We start from the raw sequence: 18,949 nt of genomic DNA, 5'->3' as shown, positions 1-18,949 counted from the left end.
ATATATATATATATATATATATATATATATATATATATATATATATATATATATATATATATATATATATATATATATATAAATATATATATATATATATATATATATATATATATATATATATATATATATATATATATATATATATATATATATATATATATATATATAGATTTATGTATATATAAGGAGAAAGGAGGTACGGACAAACGCAAGTCCACATTACTAAAGAAAACGATTTCGGAAGTATTATTTATTTTAATAAAGAAGTTTGTCATGTTTCACGGGTACTGATCATAAACTTTTTGCTCCTAAAGGCAATGAAGATCATTTTGCGGTATATAAATGATCATCCAGACATATTACTATCAGTAGCTTTGTTTATGCTGAGACAAACGCTGAAAAATGAAACTAGTTGTCGTTAGTTTGATTGTGACTGTTATTGGATGTGTGAATTCCCAGATTCTTTCAATTTCCGGACTTGCATTTCCCGGACCAAGAGCAAGTGCTTCTAACAAGGCTGCAGCGCAAGAAAAAAGAGAACAAACCCACAATAGAAGAAATGCGGATATTGCACGTCGACCTGGACTCAAACCACCCCAGGGATATAACCCGAATAGACAAGCAACTGCACAACAACGTCAAAGTAGCCCTGCAGAGAGACCTCAAGAGCTGAAACCATTCAATCCAAGCTTTCAACGACCTGAATTTAAAAGACCGGCAGTTTTTGGGCCAGATTCAGAAGAAACTGAAGACTTGTTTCGACCCAGATCCCCTTCCCAGTCACCACCCAGGGCAGATTCAACACCTAGGCCAACAGAAAAACCAACAACTAGAACAGTACCTAAGAGTCCAGATATGAAAAAAGAAGTCGAACAAAGAATGGAACCAAAAGTACAAGTAAGTACGCTCATCTTATTTGGGGTCATATCGCCCACTTAAAACCGTTTTAAATATTAAATTAAATTGGAAGATTATTTTTGAATTACCATAAATTCTAAACTTCAAAATCTCGTGGTAAGGCTCATCTTTTGCAAACCTTTCACAGATTATTCTATCCTTTTTATCATAGATAGCATGGGCACCCATAAGCGGAATTTAAGGTGTGGGGGGGGGGCTTACCTGGTCTAATCGGCACTTCCAATGCTGTATAATAGAAATCTCAAAACAATAATATAAAAATATAATGCAGTGTCAATCAGCCAGGGGGGATGAAGGCCCCTCTTGCCCCCCCCCCCCCTTATGGGCGTCCATGATAGATAGTTAATGCAGGTTGACAATTATATATATATATATATATATATATATATATATATATATATATATATATATATATATATATATATATATATATATATATATATATATATATACATATATATGCTGTATATTGAAAAATAATTAAGGAATAATGAAAAAATACTCCCAAAATCCAAATCACAAATTAAATGTTTTAAATGTTTGTTTTTTTCAGAGCCCTAATCCCATGAGATAATCGTTTCACTCAGTGGTGCCAATTGAGGGCGGGCGGTTTGCCCCCGTCTTTAGATTTTCTTCCCCCCTAGATTTCGAAGAAAATCTTTCGTTGGTATTTTGAGTGACAATACCATTTTCGTGTATTTTCAAAAAAAAAAAAAAATGCCTATCCTCTTCATTTTAGATAATAAATATATTCCCTTCCCCATACATTTTCGCGAATGGGCACTACTGATATCACATCTCTTTTCTTCAGGAATGTTTTCACAAAAAGAATATACTGTTGCAGGAATATATTGCGTGAGTTACAAGATCTAGCTGGTAGTGAATGGCTGAACTATTTCTCTTTAAATAGGCCAATGGGAAAAATAATTCTACTAACCCAAGTTCCTTCTTGTGTCAAATACTAATCACTACTGTAATTACAACATGTTTATCTTTTATTTCACTATTAGTTGGGTAACAGTCTTGTGCACGGCCTCGCCTGAACTAAACGCTATAATAACCAAATTATTATTTCATTAGATAAAAAAAAATGTCTATTAATGGGACTTTTAGGGTTGCTTCCAGTTTAACTCCTTCCCAGCCTTCCACCTCCCCCTTAATGCCTGTATATAGGACTAGGCTACTTGTATATAAAAAAGTTGTATGGTTTGTATTTTTTTCGTACCGATTTCATATCAACAGTTGGTTTATTAGGCTGGGTAAGGTTAATCTTAAAAAAAAAAAAAGAATAACAAAACCGGCAATTTTCCGCACAGAGTCTAGACACCTTAAAAAAAACGCATCAAAATTTGTTTATATGAATTTTCGTTACGTTTTTAAGAGCTGGACAAAATTTCGGGGTATCCTCCTGGATACGCCCTTGAAAGAGAGAGAATTAGACCATGAAAATTCCAACAATTATTCCAGTTTCAAATTGCTCACATAAAATTAATTTTACCGCCCAAACGGCCATCAATAAAGCATAATGATTGCAGTTATTCAATAAGAAATTACAATTAATTGTAATTGCAATAAAAGAGAGGGGGCAGAGTTAAACTGGAAGTGATTCTGAAAATCAGTTCAATAGACTTTTTTTTAGCATAAAGAGGTAAGAATATTGTTATCATGGTGTTTAGTTCAGAAGAGGCCATGCACAAGAGTGTTACGTTTAATTACCTTTAAAAATGATATTCTAATAAAAAAATACAAATTTCTTTATAAACTGTTCATCTTGTAAAATTCTTTCTTCGTTATTTCCGACTTTAAAAAGTCGATTTCGTTTTACAATTTGAAAATTTACTAAAAAAAAGAAAAAAAACAAAAAAAATAAAAAGCTATGATTCAAAAATCCTTGAATTTCTTTTAAGCAGATAAATGAGTATATTCTCTTCGTGTATCGACTAGGAATTTGTGAAATTGACGATGTTTAAGGCTATGTACAAATAGCATGGGGAACTGACGAGTGGAAACCTAGTGGAAACTGTAAGTTAATCACCCAGAAGAAAAAAGAAACGAAAAACGGCAACGACAGCGAGCGATCAACACCATCTAATGTTACCCAGGAAAATTCTCAACCGTTTATTCTTTTCTAACTTGAATATGCATTGATAGCAGCAGTTGGTAGAACCATCAGTGCTTGTGGATCTATCGTTATAGGCGCTTCTACTTTATTAATTAAAAAAAAAAAAAAAAACAAGTTTTCTTAACTTTAGCATAAAGAGCGAGCTGTCCCCTCCCCAGCACTCCGCTCTTTATGCTAAAGTTGTTTATTGTTATAAAAAGTAGAGTTGTGAGAAAGTTAAACTTTACCGTAGACAGCGGGGCTAAAAAAAACTTGTTTCTTTATTTTTTTATTTATTTATCACATAAAAACCATAGTTATGAAGCTGCTTAAGATAATATTAAATGCTAGATTGGCCGAAAAATAAACAAATAAATATTGTTTATATCGGCCAATATTTAACAAAATTATAACTTTAGCGTTAAGAGCGAGGTATTGAAAAGGGGGCGAAATTCCTCATATACATATTATGAGGGGACTCGCCCCTTCGTCAATACCTCGCTCTTTACGCTAAGGTTCGAATTTTGTTCAAATTATTTAAGAATGTCCCCCTGAATCAGAAAAGCCGTTTCATTACAATAAACAGCTCTTTTGAATTTACTAAAAATACTTTAGCGTAAAAAGTGAGGCATTGAGGAGGCGACGAACCCCTTCATATACGTAATAATTTCTGTTCGTTGTAAGTTTTAATGTTGCTCCTTACTTTCAGTTGAAAAAAACTTGTTTTTTTTATTTAATTTCTAATTATTTGTTAAATAATGCTGGGAAATCCAGCGCCCCTTCATGGAAATTCTCTTCCCTCATGAAAAATTCCTCCACGGAAAGATCCTCCCACGTAGCCCTCTCCCCCGACCCCCACCAGAAAAAATACCCCCTGAAAACGTCTGTATACTTCCCAATAACCAATACTATATGTAAACAATGGGCAAAGTGCACAACTTGCAGCCCTTCCCCAGGGGACTGTGGGGCATTAAGTCGTCCTCAAAAATACAGTTATTAGATTTTTTTGACTATGTTGAACAAAATAGCTATCTCAAAATTTGATCCGATGACTTTGGAAAAAATTAGCGTGGGAGGGGGCCTAGTTACCCTCCAATTTTTTGATCACTTAAAAAGGGCATTATAATTTTTAATTTCCGTTTAATGAGCCCTCTCGCAACATTCTAGAACCACTGGGTCGATACGATCAGCCCTGGAAAAACAAAAAACAAAACAAATAAACACGCATTCGTGATCTTTCTTCTGGCAAAAAATACAAAATTCTACATTTTTGCAGATAGGAGCTTGAAACCTCTACTCTATGGTTCTCTAATACACTAAATCTGATGGTGTGATCTGAATCTGATGGTGTAAATAAGATTCTATGACTTTTAGGGGGTGTTTCCCCCTTTTTTCGAAAATAGGGCTAATTTTCTCGGGCTCGTAACTTTTGATGGGTAAACTTGACGGATGGACTAAACTTGCTGAAACTTATATATTTAAAATCAGCATAAAAATTCTTTTGATGTAATCTATTGGTATCAAAATTCTTTTTTTTTAGAATTTCGGTTACTATTGAGCTCGTTACCATTACTTACAGTTCGTTACCACGAACTGTTTTATTCAGCGGAGTAATGTTATACCTGCTGTCGCCGAAGGGGTTTTCCATTCATATTGTACCCATGATAAAGGATGAGATCTGTTTATATTCAGTTTTCCCACTTTCTTTTTTTTCTGTGTGAAATTTTTTTCCTAGAAAAAATAGACATAAAAACAAAAGCTTACCATACGTGAAATTCAATTTACAATTGTAAGTACAAACACCACTGCGATAATTTCTACGATATTAAACTGACGGTAACTTTTTAGTCTTTAAATTGAATTTATTTATGCGTGTATGACTTAAAAAAAACTAGCAAATTCAAAACTTAAATAGCTATTATGGTCACTATTAATGCCAGATCAGTCAAGGTCTGTTTATGGGCCGCAAGCCCTGGCAAACAGGTTAGCATACAAAGAAAGGTGCACATGGACACCACCCTTAAGAAGGGAAGAAGGTGAGGCTACAGGATTTGCTCTTCGATCAAAAGTTTTTTCAAATTCAATGTTTACATTAAGGAAAAGTATACAAATTACATTAAGGAAAAGTATACATTAAGGAAAAGTTTTTACATTAAGGAAAAGTATACAAATTCAATGTTTCTCACCCAAAGACTAAACTGAAGCAATCTTTGATAAACTTGACTTACGTTTCTCAATGTTGTTACTTGAAATAAGACTTTGTAAGTTCCACCTAATTTTTCTTAAAGAGTCTAGGGAGCCTCACCTTACATAGATTCAGCCAAGGCTCTGAGTCTTGGCAGAACCTATGTAAGGTGGGGAAGCTTAAAATCTATAAAATAAAATATTTTATGATTTTACTTTAAAAAAAATTGTTTTATTCAAGTGATTTTTTGAGTAAGTTTCGTTTGTTTTTATTTTTTGTATTTCGCTGATGACGGCTGTTGAATATATGGCAGAAATATTCCAATAAATTGTACTACCGTGCTATTCACTGTCTTCAAAAAAGTCCTCATTATATTCTCTTGTTATGTATGATGGAAAGGCTGTTGAATATATGGCAGAAATATTCCAATAAATTGTACTACCGTGCTATTCACTGTCTTCAAAAAAGTCCTCATTATATTCTCTTGTTATGTATGATGGAAAGGCAGTGTGGTCTTCACCATTAGAAATATTTTGTCCCCTTTCCCAAAACACAAAATTAAAAGTGCTCTTACCCAAAAACACCTTTCTCAGAAAGTTTCAACTCAATTCCCCCAGCTGTAAGACGAAACAGGATAGACCCTTGTACTGATTAGAAAGAACTAATTCTGATTGAAAAAGTACTTAAGAAAAATACTGGCTTCAGATACCCGCTGATGACACCACTTGATTGGAATACGTTACGGCCCTTGCGAATAATGGGCTCGAGCTTTAAGCCCGCAAAAATTAGTCTGACATCGCTTGCACCCACACTTACTTCTATATGTGTCCCTTGAAAAAGAGCCTGCAAAGCGCGCTCTTTTGTCTAGTATTTGTAAATACTCATATACTCACACAAATCATCTATAATGCACACCCCAGGGCCGTATCCAGGATTTTTGTTCGGGGGGGGGGGTTATCCGATTTTTTCCCGTGGACTTTGTCTAACATCCTCGAGCAACATTACGTGAGCTCGAGACCGTTAGTCCGCCCCTTGCGAACGAGGACGTGTCCAATATGCTTACTTTTATATATATAAGGGACATTTTTTTTTTTTTTTAGTAACGCAAAAACAAGAAAAGAATTTACATACAGTTAAATAATACAAGCTATTTTTTTTTTTTGCGCAAAAAGAAGTCAAATAATAGGCTAGAAGTAGTCCACATATTTTTTAGTTTTTTTTTTTAGCTAAAAGTAAGGGCGAATATCTATAAAAAGAAATCAATGTAATGATTTTTCTTCCCTTCAACAATATTAATGACCATGTCAGGGTAGATGTCAACGTCCCAACGGACTGCAAGGAGGGCTAGGCCACTCAATAGTTCTTCTCCTGTTGCATTTCTCTGCCAGTTTTTGAGCCTTCTGAGCGTTGAGAAACTTCTTTCAGGAGTAGCAGTGCTAACAGGTAACGTCGCAAGAACAGCCAGAAGAAGAAAAACATTTGGAAACAAGGTAGCGTCGCATGCCTGAAGCGAAGACACAGCACAAGTAGGCCTCTCTGAGACCGGAACATTCCACTTGATGCGTCATAGCTCAATTTTTTGCTTCAGTCAGTCTGGCTTGGGAAGAATATCGCCATACAATTCAAACAATTACTCCAGGTTTAATGCCTTCAGATCGACAGAGACAATTTTGATAGGACAAAGGACGCTGAGATTTGACAGCAGTTTCTGATGAAGCAAAAATCGTTGTTTCAACTCGGAAGTGAAGTGGTCCAGGAAAGGAATAAAGAGCGAGATTTTATATTGATTGAGAAGGTCTGGATCGTCTGCATGCATACTCCGGCCACCTCTCGTCCTTGGACGAGTTATCTCCAGTCCTAAGTCGCTGGCAAAACGCTGAGCTTCGTCGAAAATAGACGTGAAAGTAGTAGCAGCATTTCCTCGCATTTCCTTTGTTTTTGAAAGGACAGTTTCCACGTGCCTGCATGCAGCAGCCAAATCACAGTCAACTGACTGAAGAGTCTTGCACAGTGGAAGAGTAAGGCAGAAAAGCTCTTTGACCACATGGAGACACACAACAAATTGCGACTGGTTCATCGTGTCCAACGACTGCGCCACTTTTGCAGAAGTTTCTGCATGTCCGTTCTCTTCAAGAGCTTCCAGGGATCGCAGGATTGGTCGGTACAGCTCAAGAAAACGCAAGACTGAATCGTGTCACTCCATTAATCTAGTTTCGTAGAGTCCAGTTAAAGTATGTTTCCTCGAACCCGGTAGTATTCCGTTTAGGTTCTTTATTAAATTCTGTTTCCAGGTTGGGTAAGTATGGTAAAAATTTCAGACTTGTGACAAGACACCGAAGAAATGCTTAAACGCCAGAATAGAGCATACAGAAGAGATGACCAAGTTGAGACTGTGCGCACTACAATGAACGTAAAGCTGTGGTGAACATGGGGTTACCTAATTGCGTAAGCTGATCAGAGCTCATATTATTATCCCTAATTTACTATGCAAGGTCAAGTGAACGCGGGGTCACGTACAGTTACCTAATATGCGTAAGCTCATCAGAACCGTTTACCAACAAAATGCACTAAGCGTTACCGTTGGCGTATATTTAGTTTCTGGTAAGGTTTCGTCTTTATATGTATTTTTTAGACTTATTTTCGACTCGGTCAAAAATTTCGGGGGGGGGGGGTTCAAACCGGGTAACCCCCAACCCCCTGGATACGGCCTTGGCACACCCAATTGCAAAGGAATGAATAAGTCACCACGCACTATTAGAATGGTTTGGCGAAGCTAACGATGTTGCCAGTCTCTCGAAAGCAAATCTTAAACTTATGACCACAGTTCAAGGGAGCCCATCAATCAATTACGCAGTGCCGTAATTAATTTTTTCTTTAGAGTAAGGTAGTTTGACTAGAAAACATCTAAAATTATTTATAGTGAATTTTTCATAGATGTGGATTTTGACAAAATATATATATATATATATCAGTACAAGCTTTAATTCTCACAAAAACCAGTATTGAAACCATTTGACATCTTATTTAACGAAATAATGCTTAATAGTTCTATTATTCTAGAATAAAGAAAGATCACAAAGACCCGTCCTTCGACCATTCGACAGGTTTGAAGACTCCTATGAAGACTATGAATATGATATGTCAGAACCTACACAAAAACCAAAACCAGTTGCACCAAGAAGATCTGTATCAACAAACCAAGGGCCTCCTCGAAGGCAATACAAAAAACCTCTGTACGAAGATGGGGACGAGGCTGCTAACATTCAGTCACCGGTTGTAGTCAAAAGACCTCAGTCAACAAATAAAAAATACAAAGAAGAGGTAGGTGCTATGCTGAATCAAGCTTAAATTAAAAGCCAGTATTATTGCCCAATTTTTCAGTTCTGTTCCCTGCTACCCCCACTGTAGAAGTACAAGAAGGATAAATCCTAAGCTTTCCAGGTGTCCATCAGGTCAGCCACAAAATGAAATTGGAATGACATTGATCAAGAACATATTTGAAGTCTTTTTTTTTTCTAAGTGGGGTTTCGAGTCTAAGCCAACGCTAGGGAAGCGGGTATTTTGTACATTTATTTTGGTAATTTATATGCAGTGGGGTAATTAGGGGGGTGCGGGCCACTTTGGACGGGACCTTCCAGAGAATGGCACGGGGAGGAGAGAAGAAGTATATTAATTAAGAAGATGAAATCCAATTATTTATTATGTTTTACCATTTGAGCAAAAAATTGTCCTACTCTTTTGTAAGTATCACGTTCGCAAAAAAAAAAAAAATATATGCAGTTAATAGTCTTAAGGTTATCCCCATCATTTTCTAAAATAGTACGTTTTAACGCCTGGAAGGGGGGAGGGTATTCATTAGACTTAGAAAAAGAGCAGCACATTCCTTCAAAGCAAATTTTAAAAGCAAAATAAGTTCATTTCTGACCTGCTAAGATTATTTATTAGCATTGATCTGAACTCGCCTAGATTGATAGTTTCTTATCCAACTTCTTAGAAGGACAAGTGAGATAAATATTCTCTTGCTTGAATTATATATGAGGAGGAAATACCAAAGGAAAAGTCAGGATCAATCATATTGGAGATGGAGATGATTGAAAAAAGAATACGCATCACCAGTTGTTATGTTAATGTATAAATTATGAACCTAATCAGATTAACATCTAAAACATGATTTACATACACAGGCTGAATGATATTTTAAAAACTTTTGAACTAATTCTTTCTTTTAGAGGAAATCCTTATGGAGGCACAAGAATGAGATAAATTATGGGTTTTGATGCTAAAATCTACAGTAACAAAAATTGACAAGAGAGGACATAAATTTGGCTTCTGAACGGTCAAAATAACACAAGTCCAACTATAATTTTTAGGAGCAGGGTTGCCACCCTGACCTGGAAGAATTTACTAAATCGGAGAGGAAAAATTTACTAAATCGCATCTGTTTTTACTAAATGCTCAAAAAATTTTTTTCACGTGCGGCTACGCCACACGCGAATCATCAAGCATCGATTTTTACTATAGGAGGATAATCAATACAATTTTCACAATCTTTTTTCCTTTTTTTTTCTCTTTTCTTTCGTTTTAATAGTATGATTGAAAATTCCAGAAACCTACAAGTTCAAAAACCCTTTTTTTAACATTTGTACTTACTTTTAATTTCTCTCAACCTGCTCCTTTCTCCTCAATAAAGAGTTTTCAAACTGAGGAGATTCACCTAATCACCTTGGGTGGTTGGCTTTTGTTTTGATTCCAATAGACTCCCAATCATCACAAATACAAGTGTCATTATAGCTTCATTTTTATTTGGTAAGATTTGATACACAGAAAGCTGATTTTGTCGACCTTTAGACCCCGGAAGTGAAGCGTCTGTTTATGAAAATAGGTGACTGATTGTCTATCTCTGAGACAGACAAGCGAAATTGTAAATTGTAAAACAGACAAGCAAAAATTGTAAATTATCATATGTTTACGATAATTTTGTTCCCTGAATTCATGGAAAATAAAAAAAAAAGTTTTGTTTAGTATAAATCATGACTTTTTACTAGTTTTTACTAGATTTCGGGAAATTTACTAGATCCTCTAAATTTACTAGATTTTTTTTTTTACTAGATCTAGTAAAATCCTACTGACGGTGGCAACCCTGTTTAGGAGTGATATCAAGGAAGCATTCAGAGTTTTGTTCAGGAGGGGGGGGGGTCAAAAAAACACTTTAAATTATCCATCAAAATTTGTTAATATGCATTTGTTACGTTTTTACGATTCAGACAAAATTTTGGAGGAGAGGGGAGGGTCAAACCCGGTAACCGATCTAGATACGGCCTTAGATGGTACCATTCAATTTGGATTCTTTAAGGCAACCGTTATTAAGGACAAAATTAAAAAATATACAAGGCTAGCAGCATCAGTATATTCATCAATCGATGATGCTGCTAACATTTTCTCTTTCATGCGCTCACACGTTCCCTGTAGGTTAATTTTATTATTTTACGTACATGTTTATCCTAGTATGTGCTATATTTGGTATGTGTTCGACTGGCTTTAGTTTTTTTTTTTCGTTTTTTTTTTTTTTATAAAAAATAGTCAAAGTCGACTCTTTTAGGGCTTGAGATAGTTATTCGTTTTCAATCGACTTGTTTCTTTTTAAAACTGGGCATACGCATCAGAACTAAACATTCACGATTTGGAGTAATCTTTCAAAAATGTAAGCTATGCTTAATGTCATCAAACATTCCAAGACTTTTGAAGATAAATGATAAAAATTTGCAGATTATAGCTCAAATCAACATTACAGAGGAATCAGACAATAAGTGGGGCTTAAGAAGTTACTTTAATAGAGATGAAAGCTGGAGTTTCATTAAAAAAAGCAACTATTATATCTGTCTTTATAATGATTTAAGAATCATGTTTTCTATAAGTGAGACAATCAATGCAAGTTATCTTACTGAGAATTCCATGGTCGGTAACAGTGGGTAATATAGATAATTTTCGCTAAAAAACAAAATAAGAAAACGATTTACAGAAACTGCTTCTAAACCCAAGAGAAAAAAATAAAAGAAGGTAAAAAACAAAAAAAAGAAAAAACAAAAAGAAAGCAACAACAAACAAAAATCAAGATGCCGGAAACAAACCTTACTGGTCCCTCTCATAAAAAAAACAACAACAAAATACTTACGGTGCCATTTCCTTTGAATGACCATTCAAATTTACCAGATAAACGCTTATGGTCATTCGACCCCTTAATTATTATTTCAGCGTCGGCGGACCGTCTCAAAGACAAAGATCCCATTAACAAATTTTCCCAGCACCACAGATACTGATACAAAGAAACTTTGGAAAAAAATGACAGGGGATCTTAACGTGTCAACAGGTCGAAAAGTTGACGAGAGGCTTGTTTAAAGTAAAGAAAACATATAATCTCTTACTAATTGTTAAGTAAAGCCCAGTCCAGATAAAGAAGATACATAATAAATATTATGCACCCTGTGTCGGAAAGCTTTTCAATCAGGGCGGGTAGCACAACAGGGAACTCCCAAAGCTGTTAAATCACTCAAATTTTACTTCCTTCGAGCTGAGTTTAAAAGTTTCCGTTGCAGGTATGCTAGAATATTTTCAGGGCTGCCCTTTTCCTGAACTTGAAAAAAAAAATTCTGCTCCATTTATTAAAAAAACTCAAACTTTCAGATCAGGTATGTTTCATTAAATCTGAATATCCCTTATCTCTGGCACAATATAGGAGAAGCTAAATGCTTTTTCTAAGATTTCCGGGAAAATAGGAAATCTTAACTTAAACTTAACTTAAACTTAACTTAAAAAAAAACTTATAACGGACGAAATACAACCCAATCAATTTTAAAAAGTTTGGTCATACAAACTTAAAAAAAACTTATAACGGACGAAATATTGCGATTCTTTACGGTATCGCGTCCTCTTAAGCTATAATTACGAAGATTCAAGACATACGTACTACCGTATAATTTAAAACACTTACAAATTAGGGACACCTTTACTAGACATCTTGTGAAATACCATACACTCCTATACCAAGCTTTTTGGAATTCAAATATTCGGTAATAGTTTATGAATTCACCACACTGAAAAACAACTGTTAAAGACCCTTTATCAAGGACGTTTCCTGGATTCTTACTCGGGAGGGGGGGGGGTGCGAAAGAAAATTTAAAAAACGCATAGTAAATTTGTTCATATGCATTCGTGTTACGTTTTTATGAGTCGAAGCAAAATTTTGGAGGTGGTAAGGGAACCCTGATCCCCTCCCCTGGATACAGCCCTACCTTTCATCCTTTAATTTTGAACTAATTTCTCTTTCTCTGGGAACAGTCGAAAGTGCAGGGTAGACTACTAGTGATGTCAAAAAATTTAGACATTATCTAATACCAAGTGAAAGCGCTTGCAAGAACTTCCTGACGAGGTAGCACGTCAATTTGAAATTGCCTTTTTTAGAAATCGATGACTGGTCTTACCACAAATCATAACTGAAAAACCACTAAAATTAAGCAATTATTTGGTTGGCTATACCGGAGTGAAAAAAAGGTGATGAAAATATAAATGATTGGGGAAGTGATTTTTCAAAATAGTTGTTGATGAAAAATTATCGGGATTGTTAAATGATAGGTCAAGTGAGGCCCCTGGAAAAAAAAAATAACCAAACGAGCTATTAGGTAAAGACTATGCACTGAATGAGCTACAGATAACCAAACCTAACCATAACAGTATTTTCAAATTGTGCTTAAACTAGGTCTTACCCTTAGCTCTTGGCCTCCACGCATCCTTTAAAGATATTTGTCTGAAACTAAAACAAAATTTACAGATCCATTTGCTTAACATTATTCATATTCGCTTTAGGAATACCCAGGTCAGCAAAAACGCCGTCCAATCCCACAGCAGGATATAGAGCTATCTGAAGAAGACGAAGAGGAACCAATAGATCGTCTCACTGTTTTGTTACAAGACAGCAAGTTCACTTGTTTCGACAAAAAAGATGGCTACTATGCTGACGAGGGGCTCAACTGCGAGATATTCCATTATTGTATGGACAAAGTTAAACACTCATGGCTCTGCCCAGAAGGAGCAGCTTTCCACCAGGTTAGTTAAAATTATACTTTCAATTAATTTTCAGCCAAAACCATAAGCTTCATTATCTATAAACTAAAATCTGTATATGTATATTGGTATAGATTAAAAAAAAACCTTTATTGAAATCATAGGCACACCCGGCCTCCTACTTTTTATACATTTTTTAAAGTCCTATTGTTGACAATTTCAACGGGAGAGTGAAATTTGGGTTTATTCAAAAAATAAGACTGATGGTGTTTAGAATCTGTAATTCCGGTCACACAGATTAAATTTTTAACAACAAAAAATAAAAAATACATGTATGTAATAAAGAAGAGGGGAGTTAACATTTTAAGGATACTTAGTGGAGGCAAAGTTAAAGAAGGTTATGATTGTATTTTTTTTTATAATATCCCCGACATATATGTTGCTTGTTACCGATGGTCAACATAAACCAACAGATTATAAACGCCAACGTAGGCTATACTATCTCTTGGCGTATTTATAAATCAATCAATATCAGCTAATTCCCACCTTTTCCAAAGTAAAAAAGTAATAACTCCAGCCGGGTTACTGTATTTGCTCATAAACTTAGTCCATTTTTCACCTCACAAAGGAATACTAAACTCAGAAGAACTCAGCCATATCCTGAGTTGAAAAATGCAGGCAAGCATGTCTTGCAAATAGCCTTGAGAGGGGAGAGTTTCTTTTAAGAAGCGGATTGTGTTAGACCCTCATTTTTCCTTGAATTGATCTTCTGATTCTCTTTAAAGCCTAAAACTCTATGCATCTTTGAAGCCCAATTAAAACTAAGGAAAAACTCCTAAAGTACTGTAATAGATGAAATATAATCGGTCAAAAATTACCGGCCGATTGCAAAATCACTGTAGAATTGAATTCATTGGATGCAACAATTATGTCTTTCGAAATTGTCAGAACCTCTGTTTACAATACTTTTTTTGAGGTCAGACTTATAAAGTCTCTTTGAAGACGGCGTAACTTGGGAAAGACCTCTATTACCATCATTCAATCCTTCACTTTTTTATACTGGCACGGAGCCTTTTCAGACACGGTAATTGCGTTGGATGGGGTGAAAAGATGCTATCTCTATTTTAGAGAGTCAATAGAAAAAACGTTCCTGGTTTATGCAAAATTGAAAAGCTTTCTTTGATTTTTACTACTATTACTACTGCTACTACTATTAACAACTTGCTGCAGCACCTAGCTGCCTAACACCAACACGGCTATGTGCGCTCCTCGTCCATCCCAATCGAGATAGGTTATGTAGTTTCAAGCTTTAAATCTTCGTTCCCATATCATTTCCTAGCTTGATTGAACGAGAAGTGTCAGCGATATTTAACTTATTTTCACCGAAATGAAGATGAATTTTGATTTAATTTGATTTAAATCATTTTCAGACTAATCACAAAGTAAATTACTAAGAGATAAGTTTCAGTCGTCAAAACTTGAATCCGTTTACTTTCAAAATGTATTAACAAAACGCAAAAAAGCCGCTTAAAGTTAAAAAACAAGGAAAATAAAACATATTAATCTAAGATAAAACTCATTTTTCAGGTCCATCTTCTGTGTATGCCAGCGTCCAACGACCACGTCTGCAAAAAATCATCCGATTATCATTTTGTCAACGATTATCTTTATAAGCCAACAAGCGACGATAACTCAACTTACGCTGAACGGTACTTCCCAGACGATTATGAGCCAGGCCACCCTATGAACCTTGATAAAGACAAACCCGGGCCCCCAAAGCAGCATCAACGGTATAACAGCCAGCCTCCTCGAAGATCTCAACAAAAGAAACCATTCTCACCTCAGGAGTCTTTCTTCAATGATGACTTTGATTTCAGAAACATAGACGCTTTTGAGAGGCCACAAAGATCGGAAGATAAACAGAGAAGGCCAGATGAAAGACCCCTGAGACCAGAAGGTATGACAACTGATATTAAATTAAATACACAGAATTTTAATGACAAAAAAAGAAGAAAAATTCATCAGGACCCAGCACAGCCTGTTTGGCGAACAGAAATGAGTACAGGATTGATATCGTGGACGTTTAGACTGGTCATCTTCACAATAAAATTAAAGAATTTATATTGAAAGACCACCGTGGGACTAAGTCCAGAGCCTCCTGTATACCAGGCTGGCGTCTCACTATAGGATTAGGATCCCTTGAAAGGCGATTATTTGAGCAGTAAATTTGCATTAAAGTCTATATTTGTAGGCATGTACGCAAAACATGGGAGGAGGGGGCATTTATATCCATATCTTCCCCAAAATTTTTATATTTTTGGGGTTTTCCACAACTTATATTTTTAATATAATTCACCTATTTTCTTACCTACTGCACCTTTTTCGAATTTGTGCCTAAATCCTAAAATTGGCCCTAACCCCGAAATAAAATCCCCAGTAATTGCATGTATAGATTTATTGCCCACCATAAATGTAAAAGCACAATATTGATAGAAAAAAAATGAAAATAAAAGGCAAAAAACTAGTATAATCAATCTAAAAAAACAACAGTCAGTAAAGAACAGTTTCGATGATGCTTTCATCAGTAAAGTGCTTCCAGTACCTCTAATTTCTTTTTTATTTCTTAAAAATTAAATCCTTCCTCCAATCCTCTGAGTGGCGACAACTTTAAAAAGAAACTTAACTTTAAATCTGAGACGTCATCTACAGCTAAAAAAAATAAAAAAATAAAATAGCAGATAAACCGGACACAATTCAAACTATCATATACCAAAAAAAAACTTCCAAAAATATACAATGGCATTTTCTGTAATAAAACGCGTCTTCCCACCATAGGAAGCCCTTCTTACAATGGCCTTTCTTACCATTTCATAATTTTTCCGCATGATTGTCCGTCATGTCCCATTTACAAAATGGAGAAATCCTTTTATTCTCAAAAAGAATAATAATAAAAAGTAGTAATTACCAAAAAAAGAAAAACTTATCAACTGAATCAACCAAAAATACATCATTATAACTTTCTTATAGCCATTAATAAACATCATTACAATCAAGAATGCACACAACATATAGCCCACACAAAAATACAAAACATAAAGGAAAGTTATAATGAAAACACATTCTAAATTTAACATTCAAATTTACTCTATATACCCTACTTCGACTGCTATTTAAACAACAAGAAACAAACAAACACACAGAAAAACCTCTCATTTCTTTTTTTCCATTGATTTGCAGTTGAATATAAATGAGAAAAATAAATATTACTAGTCCGAAGAGGCCGCCGAAGCAAATATCCCGCATATTTATAGAAGCAACGTCGAATATATTTAATACCAAAAGGCAAAAAAGAGATGAAAACGGCGCAAGGCCGAGCAAATGTGGGACAACAAATGGATTATACATACTAGCTAGGATATTATTACTAATGTAAATTTTAGCTCAACTAATAGATTATACGGTTTCCCAGATTTACAAACAAAATCGCTTAAAAGTCACCGCGTGATACGCAAATTAGAATGAATTGGGACGCAAGGATACGTCAATGTGGCTTGCACTTGAATGGTATGTTCCCCTAGTTTGACATTTAACAAGCAACCAGAATGGCTATTAGAAGTAAAAAACTCAGTCTTACTCTGATTGAAACGAAGGCGTATACACTTATACTCATTATCAAGGATACACAAATTTTCTTCAATCCCGACATTATGCTACTAATATTAAGGAGGTCATCCGCAAAATTCACAAGAGCGACATCAATAGCCCTAAATAGTTAAGTAGATAAAACCCTCTTGCGGCTCGGCGACAGTGTTGTTAAACAGTGGAGGTGAAGCAACTCCACCCTTTCTAAAGCCTTTTTTAAATGCAATAGACGCGCTAAGCTCAATCTTACAAGGCAAAACAGTAAACTGAACTCTTGCATTCTACTGTTTATATATATCCCGTGAAGTAAAAACGACTGAATTAATACCAACTTTGTCGGTTGCCCGCCAGAAGGATATGCGTATGGCAAGGCCATATCCAGGGGGGTTCAGGGTTTGACCCCCCATGAATTTTTTCGGTACTTGTATGATATACCCCCTACCTAATATTTTTCTCTGACGTTCAATACTAATTAAAAGTACCAAAGTAAGATAAAAATATAAAACTTTATGGGCTATATAATTGTACAATAGGGGGGGGGGGGGTAAAGTACAGCGGGTCTGCATGTATAATGTGATAGGTCCCCTTATTCTGCATATTATATAGTCAGAATTGTTTTCTAACTTCAAACTGTCCAAATACTTTACATCCCCCCCCACCCTAATGTGAAAATATATAGCCCAAAGTACACATTTTCCATCAATTCTGTCACTTCTATTTGTCTTGTCTCACGCTAAGCTGTAAGAAACTAACGAAAAAAAAAACAGTTTTATATTGCGTCAATGAGTGGACAACTTAAGCTGCAAGGGGTTTATCATACAAGTACCTTTTTTTTTTATTCGTAAAAAAAAAATACAAGCAAATTTTGATTTGTTTTTAAAGTCTTTTTTACCCCCCCTCCCCAAATAAAGTCATGGATACACATTTAGCACGTTGATCTCAACGGCTCTAGCCACATCCAACCAGGGTTGTCACCACGGTCAGTTCCTAAAGTGTTAAAATTGCCCAAACTTGCGTTCTACAAAATGATTCTCGGTGTTACAGTCAAAACAATTTCCATAGGCTACGCAGTTTAACAGTGACCAAATTCACCGTATATAATGAATAAATGAATAAACGGTTTATTTCAATATGAATATTCACAAGCTCAAATGGAAGAATTTGCGTCCTCGCCAAATAAATATAAATAGAAAAAAATAACACGGTCCGTGACTACACTGAATGCTCTCATACTCTGCACCCGTCAGTCTAATATTCAGGCAAAATTATTTAACTACAATAGTTTAGTGCTATATAATGAAATATTTCACCATTATAAAATTACATATTTGGTTGTTTTTAGGCATAAATCCTCGAGTTCCATCATCTCAACAGCGTCCTGAAATAAGAGTCCCCCCACCAAAGAACGATGCCTTCGTTCCAGTGTACAAGCCACAATATGCTGATAAGCGATCTGACAAAGCTTCAGAGAAGCGACCAGCCCCTCTAGAAGAAGAATCTGAAGAATATGATGATTAATGTGATGATACTCATACTATTTATTTAATTAACCAATCTTGTAAATAGTCTTTGTGATTTATTACACGGATTTATTTTTATATAATATTTCAAGAATTTAAGTGAGAACAAGAATAGTATTATAGAACAACAAATTAGAGTAAGACTTGTAGGGTGACAACAGGTTTAGTGTATATACATCCATGCAAGCATACAAAAAAAAAGAAAAAGAAAAGAAAAAGTGAAAATATTTGATTCAATTTTGCGGTGCCATATAAACCATATTTACGAGATTATACATTGTGTATTTACCAATAATCTGCTGGTGAAGTGACTGAAGTACTTGTGTCTCCTTGGAATATCTTCCCATGTAATTATCTCCAAGTATGCTGAGAAAAGGAAATGCTGAACATTTTAGCCAGTCGTCGAGGGATTGCCCACATTCATAAATGGGGTGAACTAGGTGGCACAGGCCAAGTGTAGCGTGAAGTTTGCCATGCATAGCCTAAGTGTGCCACGTTGAAGAACAAGTGGCCATCCGAGAT

The 18,949-nt window shown here is 35.3% G+C and overlaps 2 protein-coding genes across 2 annotated transcripts in view; one reads left to right on the top strand and one right to left on the bottom strand.

Moving 5' to 3' along the window:
• Window positions 1-377: 377 nt before the first annotated feature.
• Window positions 378-18,522, top strand: LOC148954010 (uncharacterized). Its single transcript, XM_089085741.1, has 5 exons — window positions 378-900; window positions 8,268-8,528; window positions 13,068-13,307; window positions 14,853-15,222; window positions 18,250-18,522. Exons 1-5 carry the CDS (start codon window positions 406-408, stop codon window positions 18,423-18,425), a joined length of 1,542 nt encoding a protein of 513 aa, XP_088941867.1. The 5' UTR covers window positions 378-405; the 3' UTR covers window positions 18,426-18,522.
• Window positions 14,548-18,949, bottom strand: part of LOC148954009 (uncharacterized) — a 112,582-nt gene continuing 108,180 nt past the window's right edge. The window contains exon 16 of the mRNA XM_089085740.1: window positions 14,548-14,890. The gene's annotated coding sequence lies outside the window, so the exon portion shown is untranslated. The remainder of the gene's footprint in view (window positions 14,891-18,949) is intronic.

Source organism: Artemia sp. Qi Xiang Cuo, chromosome 3 (assembly GCF_049724085.1).
Source record: "Artemia sp. Qi Xiang Cuo chromosome 3, ASM4972408v1, whole genome shotgun sequence".
Lineage (NCBI taxonomy): Eukaryota > Metazoa > Arthropoda > Branchiopoda > Anostraca > Artemiidae > Artemia > Artemia sp. Qi Xiang Cuo.
Note: the sequence above shows the minus strand (reverse complement) of the source record. Positions and strands in the feature narration are given on the sequence as shown.